This window comes from Oncorhynchus nerka, linkage group LG10 (genome assembly GCF_034236695.1).
Source record: "Oncorhynchus nerka isolate Pitt River linkage group LG10, Oner_Uvic_2.0, whole genome shotgun sequence".
Lineage (NCBI taxonomy): Eukaryota > Metazoa > Chordata > Actinopteri > Salmoniformes > Salmonidae > Oncorhynchus > Oncorhynchus nerka.
Window position 1 is genome coordinate 65,500,583 of NC_088405.1, and position 9,746 is coordinate 65,510,328.

Consider the following 9,746-nt stretch of genomic DNA (forward strand, 5'->3'; position numbering starts at 1 on the left):
ATACTGATAGTGAGGTGTTCAATCGGTCATTTGCATGAACACAGAAATGGGTTATTATAAAAGCATAAACAGAACACAGAAATTCTTTATTACAAAAGCACAAACGTAAAAATGTCCATTACATTCCATCCTCTTATCAGTTGTAGTTTCCGGCGCCTACTGAGATGGCTGCCTCGCTTCGCGTTCCTAGGAAACTATGCAGTATTTTTTTAATGTATTAATTCTTACATTGTTACCCCAGGAAATCGTAAGTTTTATTACATACAGCTGGGAGGAACTATTGGATATAAGAGCAACGTAAACTTACCAACATTACGACCAGGAATACGACTTTCCCGAAGTGGATCCTCTGTTTGGTCCACCACCCAGGACAATGGATCGGATCACAGCCGGCGACCCAAAACAATGGCGCCGCAGAAGGGACAGACGGAGCGGTCCGCAGACACCACATCGCGCACCACTCCCGAGTATACTACTCGCCAATGTCCAGTCTCTTGACAACAAGGTAGACAAAATCCGAGCAAGGGTTGCCTTCCAGAGAGACATCAGAGATTGTAATGTTCTTTGTTTCCCGGAAACATGGCTCACTCGGGATACATTATCAGAGTCGGTACAGCCACCTGGTTTCTTCACGCATTTCGCAGACAGAAACAAACATCTCTTTGGTAAGAAGAAGGGCGGGGGTGTATGCCTTATGATTAACGAGACGTGGTGTGATCATAACAAAATACAGGAACTCAAGTCCTTTTGTTCACCTGACCTAGAATTCCTTACAATCAAATGCCAACCGCATTATCTACCGAGAGAATTCTCTTCGATTACGATCACAGTCGTGTATATCCCCCCCAAGCAGTCACATCAACGGCCCTGAAAGAACTTCATTGGACTCTATCTAAACCACATATCCTGAGGCTGCATTTATTGTAGCTGGGGATTTTAACTTCTTGGATATAGGGGGCGCTATTTACATTTTTGGATGAAAAACGTTCCCGTTTTAAATAAGATATTTTGTCACGAAAAGATGCTCGACTATGCATATAACTGACAGCTTTGGAAAGAAAACACTCTGACGTTTCCAAAACTGCAAAGATATTGTCTGTGAGTGCCACAGAACTGATGTTAAAGAAAAAACCCAGATAAAAATCCAATCTGGAAGTGCCGCATTTTTTGAAACCGCCTCATGGCAATGACTCCTTATATGGCTGTGAAGGAGCTAGGAGTCAGCTTACATTTTCCACGTTTTCCCCAAGGTGTCTGCAGCATTGTGACGTATTTGTAGGCATATCATTGGAAGATTGACCATAAGAGACTACATCTACCAGGTGGTCGCTTGGTGTCCTCCGTCGCAATTATTGCGTAATCTCCAGCTGCAGTATTTTTCCGTTTTCTTCTGATGAGAAGGCAACTGCCACCACTGATAGATTATCGAATAGATATGTGAAAAACACCTTGAGGATTGATTCTAAACAACGTTTGCCATGTTTCTGTCGATATTATGGAGCTAATTTGGAAAAAAGTTTGGCGTTGTAAGTGACTGCATTTTCCGGTGTTTTTCTTAGCCAAACGTGATGAACAAAACTATTTGGTCTACACAAATAATCTTTGTGTAGACGATTTGCTATCTAACTAAGAGTCTCGTCATTGAAAACATCCGAAGTTCTTCAAAGGTAAATGATTTTATTTGAATGCTTTTCTTGTTTTTGTGAAAATGTTGCCTGCTGAATGCTAGGCTTAATGCTATGCTAGGCTATCAATACTCTTACACAAATACTTGTGTAGCTTTGGTTGAAAAGCATATTTAGAAAATCTGAGATGACAGTGTTGTTAACAAAAGGCTAAACTTGTGTTTGAATATATTTATTTCATTTCATTTGCGATTTTCATGAATAGGAAACGTTGCGTTATGGTAATGAGCTTGAGGCTATGATTACTTTCCCGGATACGGGATTTTTCGACGCTAGAGGTTAACTTAGGGCTGCAATCCCGTTAACAGCAGAAATCTCATAATTAAAATTCCTCAAACATACATGTATCTTATACCGTTTTAAAGGTAATCTTGTTCATAATCCCACACAGTGTCCGATTTTTAAATAGGCTTTACAGCGAAAGCACCACAAACGATTATGTTAGGTCACCACCAACTCACAGAATACTTTTTCCGTGGCGCCATTTTTCCAGCCATAAAGAGGAGTCACAAAAAGCACAAATAGAGATAAAATGAATCATTAACCTTTGATGATCTTCATCAGATGACAATCATAGGACTTCATGTTACACAATACATGTATGTTTTGTTTGATAAAGTTCATATTTATATAAAAAAATCTCAGTATACATTGGCGTGTTACGTTCACTAGTTCCAAAACTGTGATATTGCAGAGAGCCACATCATTCTACATCCAAAATTCCCAATACTGCCCCCTACCCCAAAGTAATTAAAGGTGTTAACCCTCGGCATCCCTAGCTGTGTCCTCAGAGCATGCGCAGACCAGCTGGCTGGTGTGTTTACGGACATATTCAATCAATCCTTATCCCAGTCTGCTGTTCCCACATGCTTCAAGATTGTTTCTGTACCCAAGGAAGCTAAGGTAACTGAGCTAAATGACTATTGCCCCGTAGCACTCACTTCCGTCATCATGAAGTGCTTTGAGAGACTAGTCAAGGACCATATCCCCTCCACCCTACCTGACACCCTAGACCCACTCCAATTTGCTTACCGCCCCAATAGGTCCACAGACGACGCAATCACATTGCACACTGCCCTAACCCATCTGGCCAAGAGGAGTACCTATGTAAGAATGCTGTTCATTGACTACAGCTCAGCATTTAACACTATAGTACCCCCCAACCTGTGCAACTGGGTCCTGGACTTCTTGACGGGCCACCCCCAGGTGGTGAGGGTAGGAAACAACATCTCCACCCCGCTGATTCTCAACACTGGGGCCCCACAAGGGAGCGTTCTCAGCCCTCTCCTCTATTCCCTGTTCACCCATGACTGCGTGGCCATGCACGCTTCCAACTCAATCATCAAGTTTGCAGACAACACTACAGTGGTATGCATGATTAACAATAATGACGAGTCGGCCTACAGGGAGGAGGTGAGGGCCCTCAGAGTGTGATGTCAGGAAATTAACCCCACACTCAATGTCAACATAACAAAGGAGATGATTGTGGACTTGAGGGAGCAGCCCTCTATCCACATCGACTGGACAGTAGTGGAGAAGATGGGAAGTTTTAAGTTCCTCGGCGTACACATCACGGACAAACTGAAATTGTCCACCCTCACAGAGAGCGTGGTGAAGAAGGCGCAGCAGCGCCTCTTCAACCTAGGGAGGCTGAAGAAATTCGGCTTGTCTCCAAAAACACTCACAAACTTTTACAGATGCACAATGGAGAGCATCCTGTCGGGCTGTATCACTGCCTGGTACGGCAACTTCTTCGCCTACAAGCGTAAGGCTCTCCAGAGGGTAGTGAGGTCTGCACAACGCATCACCGGGGGCAAACTACCTGCGCTCCAGGACACCTACACCACCTGATGTCATAGGAAGGCCAAAAAGATCATCAAGGACAACAACCACCCGAGCTACTGCCTGTTCACCCCGCTATCATCCAGAAGGCGAGATCAGTACAGGAGCATCAAAGTAGGGACCGAGAGACTGAAAATCAGCTTCTATCTCAAGGCCATCAGACTTTAAACAGCCATCACTAACATTGAGTGGCAGCTGCCAACATACTAACTCAAACATACTGACTCACTTGAATGAACACAGAAATTGGTTATTAGAAAAGCACAAACAGAACACAGAAATGTTTTTTTAGAAAAGCACAAATGTAAAAACGTTAATCATACATCCAAATCACACACTTATCAAGAGAGCATCCCTGGTTATCCCTACTGCCTCTGATCTGTTGCACTCATTAAACACAAATGCTTCCTTTGTAAATTATTAAGGTATCTGTGCTTTTACTCAGGTATAACAATCGAGTAATTTGTCCACCACTTGCCTGAACTATCATCTTAGAACTGCATATTGCTCTTTGCACTCTCTGCACATACTCGTATGCACCTAACACTTTACGTATACAGTCAGGTCCATAATTATTGGCACCCTGGATAAAGATGAGCAAATAAAGACTGTATAAAATAAATAATACAAATACAAATGGTGAAATTATATTATTTTACATTAATAACATTTGTCAGACAAAGAGATTTTGTGTAACAAGTAATAAAAATAAATCTAAAAAAAGATAGGTGTCAACATTTAGAATTTTTTCAATACTCTGGCACCCTCCCCTTGCAAAGATAACAACACTGAACACATTGGGAGGGATCTTAGACCATTCCTCTATACAGAATCTTTATAGATCCTTGATACCCTTAATTTGTGCTTATGGACTACGCTCTTTAATTCAAACCACAGGTTTTCAATGGGGTTCAAGCCTGGAGACTGAGATATTCATTGTAAAATGTTTATTTTGTGGTCAAATAACTATTTATTTGTGGATTTTGATTAGTGCTTGGGATTAGGGTCTCGCTGGAAGATCCACTTGCGGCTAAGTGTAAGCCTCCTGGCATAGTCAACCAGGTTTTTTGCTAAAATGTCCTGGTACTTGGTAAAAGTTAACGATGCCGTTGACTTTAACAAGAGCCACAGGACGAGTGAAATCAAAACAGCCTCATAACATCAAATATCCACCAGCATATTTTACCGTAGGTGTGAGATATTTTTCTGCATATGCTTCTGTTTTTCAATGCCAAACCCACCATTGGTGTACGTGGCCGAAGATATCTATTTTCATGTGATCTGACTAGCACTGCCTGGAGTTTGATTAACGGCAATGGCACATGGCTTGGAACCGCACATGACATGGAAATAGAGCTCTTTGGCAACGTACACCAATGGTGGGTTCGGCATAAAACAATTGGATGCATATGCAGTAAAGAACCTCATACCTACTGTAAAATATGATGGTGGAATATTGATGTCTTTTTTATATATTTTTCTCAGAGCAGTTGTATTTTTTTTGCATACAGTATACTTCACTATTTGTATTATTTATTTACTACATGCTTTTTAGCTTTTTTGCTTTATCAAGGGTGCCAATAATTTTGGATCTGCCTGTATACAGCGCCTTCAGAAAGTATTCAGACCCCTTGACTTTTTCCACATTTTGTTACATTGAAGCCTTATTCTAAAATGGATAAAATAAAAACAATTATTCAGCAATCTACACACAATACCCCATAATGACAGAATGAAAAAAGGTATTTAGAAATGTTAGAAAATGTATTCAAAACTAAAAATCCTAAATAGCTTATTTACATAACTATTCAGACCCTTTGCTATGAGACTAGAAATTGAGCTCAGGTGCATCCTGTTTCCATTGATCAACCTTGATATGTTTTTACAACTTGATTGGAGTCCACCTGTGCTAAATTCAATTGATTAAACATAATTTGGAAGTGCACACACCTGTCTATATAAGGTCCCACATCTGACAGTGCATGTCAGAGCAAAAACCAAGCCAGGAGGTCGAAGGAATTGTCCGTAGAGCTCCGAGACAGGATTGTGTGGAGGCACAGATCTGGGGAAGGCTACCAAAACATTTCTGCAGTATTGAAGGTCCACAAGAACACAGCGGCCTCCATCATTCTTAAATGGAAGAATTTTAGAACCACCAAGACTCTTCCTAGAGCTGGCCACCCGGCCAAATTGACCAATCAGGGGAGAAGGCCCTTGATCAGGGAGGTGATCAAGAACCCGATGGTCGCTCTGACAGAGCTCTAGAGTTCATCTGTGGAGATGTGAGAACCTTCCAGAAGGACAACAATCTCTGCAGCACTCCACCATTCAGGCCTTTATGGTAGAGTGGCCAAATGGAAGCCACTCCTCAATAAAAGGCATATGACAGCCTGCTTGGAGTTTGCCAAAAAGCACCTAAAGACTCGCAGACCATGAGAAACAAGATTCTCTGGGTTGATGAAACGAAGATTGAACTCTTTGGCCGTCTGGAGGAAACCTGGCACCATCCCTATGGTGAAGCATGGTGGTGGCAGGATGTTTTCAGCAGCAGGGACTGGGAGACTAGGATCGAGGCAAAGATGAACGGAGCAAAGTATAAAAAGATCCTTGATGAACACCTGCTCCAGAGTGCTTAGGACCTCAGGCTGGGGGGAAGGTTCACCTTCCAAAAGGACAACGACACTAAGCAGACAGCCAAGACAACCCAGTGGCTTCGGGACAAGTCTCTGAATGTCATTGAGTGGCCCAGCCAGAGCCTGGACTTGAACCCGATCGAACATCTCTGGAGAAACCTGAAAATATATGAAATAGAATTAAAGAATTAATTAAAGAATTAAGAGAATAGCTGTGCAGCAATTCTCCCCATCCAACCTGACAGAGCTTGAGAGGATCTGGAGAGAAGAATGGGAGAAACTCCCCAAATACAGGCGTGCGAAGCTTGTAGCGTCATACCTAAGAAGACTCGAGGCTGTAATCGCTGCCAAAGGTGTTTCAACAAAGTACTGTAAATGTAAAATTTCAGTTGTGTTATTTTTATAAATTAGCAAAAATTGGTAAAAAACAGATTTTGCTTTGTCATTAGGGGGTAATGCATCCAGATTGATGAGGAAAAAACAATGTAATACATTTTAGAATAAGGCTGTAACCTAACAAAATGTGGAAAAAGCTAAAGGGTCTGAATACTTTCCGAATACACTGTATACTGGCACTAGGCCAGCGTGTTAATGTTGAACCCTGGCGGGTTAGGGTTATAGACTGTAGGTGAGTTACTGAACCTGAGAGATAAGACAAATTTAGAGCCTGTTGCTTGGCAACGCTTTCCCCACAGAGTACTGTGACCGAACCTACGGTACATACCCCAGCATTAGAGATACCACCCCTAACCTAATAAAAGGTGGTGGTGTTGCTTTTTCTGGCTGGTGTTTCAGATAGGGTGAACTGGACACAGAGGAATCTAGTGAATAACTTCGCACTCTCTCTCTGTCAATGGTATGAGATGTTAGAATAAAGCCTGTATGTTTATGTAGCAGGGGCCGTTTATTAAATTAAGTGAGTGGCGTCTATGTATACACATTTTTCATTAGCCATTTACATTTTCTTTAACTTTGACTAAGTCATTCCAGTTTCACATGAAATTGGTGGCAGTGTCGGGATTTGATTATAATATAATACATTTTTTGATTGATTGGAACTGTATCTTATGTGTTTTTCTATTAATTCTCTTCCCTCTTTCAGGTCTCTCCGCCCCTCAGATGGAGAACCATACATACAATGAGCTTGTTCTCCTCCTAGAGGGGTTAAACGAGTCAAACCAGTCCTCCTACCCTGCCTTCTTCATCCTCCTTGTTATCTACATCTTCACAATGGTGGCCAACATCGGCCTCACAGTGCTAATCTGCATGGAAAGGAGCCTGCACCAGCCCATGTACATCCTCCTTTGCAACATGTCTTTCAACGATGCTCTCAGTATCACCACCTTCATACCTCGAGTGCTGAGTGATATTTTCAAAGCAAGTGCAGAAAGATATATTACCTATGTTGAGTGTGCCATACAAGCGTTCTGCGGTCACATGTTTGGAGCTACCGGACATACAATACTAATGATCATGGCTTTTGACAGGTATATGGCCATCTGCAACCCTTTGCGATATGCCTCCATCATGAACAACAAAATGCTGGTAAAACTGTGTGTGTTTGCCTGGGGTGTGGCATTTCTCATTGTGGCGGTCCTAATAGGTCTCTCTGTCCGCTTATCACGCTGCCGGTCAAAGGTTTTCAACCCTTTCTGCGACAACGCTTCGTTGTTCAAGCTCTCCTGTGAGAGTGTGTTTATAAATGACATATACGGACTCTTTTTCACTGCCCTCCTTTTTATCACCTCCATAGGGAGTGTGGCTCTGACATACATTAGGATCACCATGGTGTGTGTGAGGAGTAAGAGCAAGTCGTTGAACAGCAAAGCCCTGAACACTTGCTTCACACACCTGGCTGTATACCTCATTATGCTGATGACAGGTTTCATCATTATCTTTCTTCATCGGTACCCACAGTGGTCAAATCACAGGAAAGTGGCGTCCATTATATTTCCTCTGGTTGCTCCTTGTCTTAACCCAATTATCTATGGGCTTCAGTCCAAAGAGATTTACAAAGTGGTAAAGAATATGTTCCAGTCCAAGATTATGTCTCTTCGATTGTAATATACTTTTTAATGTGTAAAAGTGAATAAAAAGTGTTTGTCCCTATTGAAATGCCCCACTAGTAATGCTGTCTTTGTAAACTAGGGTCAATGTTAATAAGGATCACCTTTTTTTACATTTTTGCCTAAAATGACATACCCAAATCTAACTGCCTGTAGCTCAGGACCTGAAGCAAGGATATGCATATTCCTGATACCATTTGAAAGGAAACACTTTGAAGTTTGTGGAAATGTGAAATTAATGTAGGAGAATATATCACATTAGATCTGGTAAAAGAAAATACAAACAAAAAAACATGAATTAGTTTAATACATTTTTTGTTATATCATTTTTGAAATGCAAGAGAAAGGCCATAATAAAAACATTCAGTTTAGACGCAATTTAGATTTTGGCCACTAGATGTCAGCAGTGTATGTGCAAAGTTTCAGACTGATCCAGTGAAGCGTTGCAATACATCAGAAAATGTTGTATCAAGTCTGCGCAAATGTGCCGAATTGGTCAATTGATACATTTCCAAGTACATAACTATAGCGAACATACAACAATGATATGGTAATAAAACATTTTCCGTTTACACACTCCCAGGAAGGTTCTACATGATGGAAAATTAGCTTCCTACAGAAAAGACACTAATCTTCACACGGTGTGGGGCCAGAAACAGCAGGGGTGTTACATCTGCTCCTGCCACGCCCTCTACTTCTCATCCTGGACCCCCCTAACCTGCCACCACTCCCCCAGTGCTCTCTCTCTCTCTCTCTCTCTCTCTCTCTGTCTCTCTCTCTCTCTCTCCCTCCCTCCCCCTCTCTCTCTCTCTCTCCCCCCCTCTCTCTCTCTCTCCCCCCCCTCTCCCCCCTCTCTCTCTCTCTCCCCCCCTCTCTCTCTCTCTCTCTCCCCCTCTCTCTCTCTCCCCCTCTCTCTCTCTCTCCCCCCCCTCTCTCTCTCTCCCCCCCTCTCTCTCTCTCTCCCCCCCTCTCTCCCCCTCTCTCTCTCTCTCTGATTGTGTGAGTGGCGACAGGTGTGCTGGAAGCAGAGCAGATTCCCACCAGCTGCAATAGATTTTGTTATCCTGTTGTGCCTGTTTTCCCTAGACTCATGTACAGTCCCGTCTACTCTGACTCTGGTACCTGTCTCCAGTCCCTCGTCTCCTCAGTCCGGCCTCCAGTCCCTCGTCTCCTCAGTCCTGCCTTTCTGCCCTGGATCCCCGCTACCTTCCCTAGATTCTCCTGGACTGCACCCCATCTCCTCTCCCGCTTTTCAATAAATACATTGGTTACCTATCCTTGTCTCCTCGTCTGAGTCTGCATTTGGGTTCACCTGCTCCGCACGTGTAACAATGTATCAAACCAGTTGCCGTGATAAACATTTTTTGTTGTTGTGCACTCTCCTCAAACAATAGCATGGAATGTTTTCACTGTAATTGTCACACCAGCCGTCGCTTTGGCTTCCCCTCCTGTCCAGCTCAGGTGTTCGGGGTCGCCGGCATTCTAGCTGCTGCCGAACCTACTGCTGGCAAACGCCCTTT

At 42.8% G+C, this 9,746-nt stretch overlaps 1 protein-coding gene across 1 annotated transcript; it reads left to right on the forward strand.

Annotated features, from left to right (window-relative positions):
* The first annotated feature begins 7,273 nt into the window (after positions 1-7,273).
* LOC115136468 (olfactory receptor-like protein COR4) lies at positions 7,274-8,269 on the forward strand. The gene has a single exon (XM_029672046.2). It carries the CDS (start codon positions 7,280-7,282, stop codon positions 8,222-8,224), a length of 945 nt encoding a protein of 314 aa, XP_029527906.2. The 5' UTR covers positions 7,274-7,279; the 3' UTR covers positions 8,225-8,269.
* Positions 8,270-9,746: the final 1,477 nt, after the last annotated feature.

Bases quoted from the DNA above. Each gene is read 5' to 3' on its own strand.
- LOC115136468 (XM_029672046.2), top strand. From the start codon at position 7,280: ATGGAGAACCATACATACAATGAGCTTGTTCTCCTCCTAGAGGGGTTA.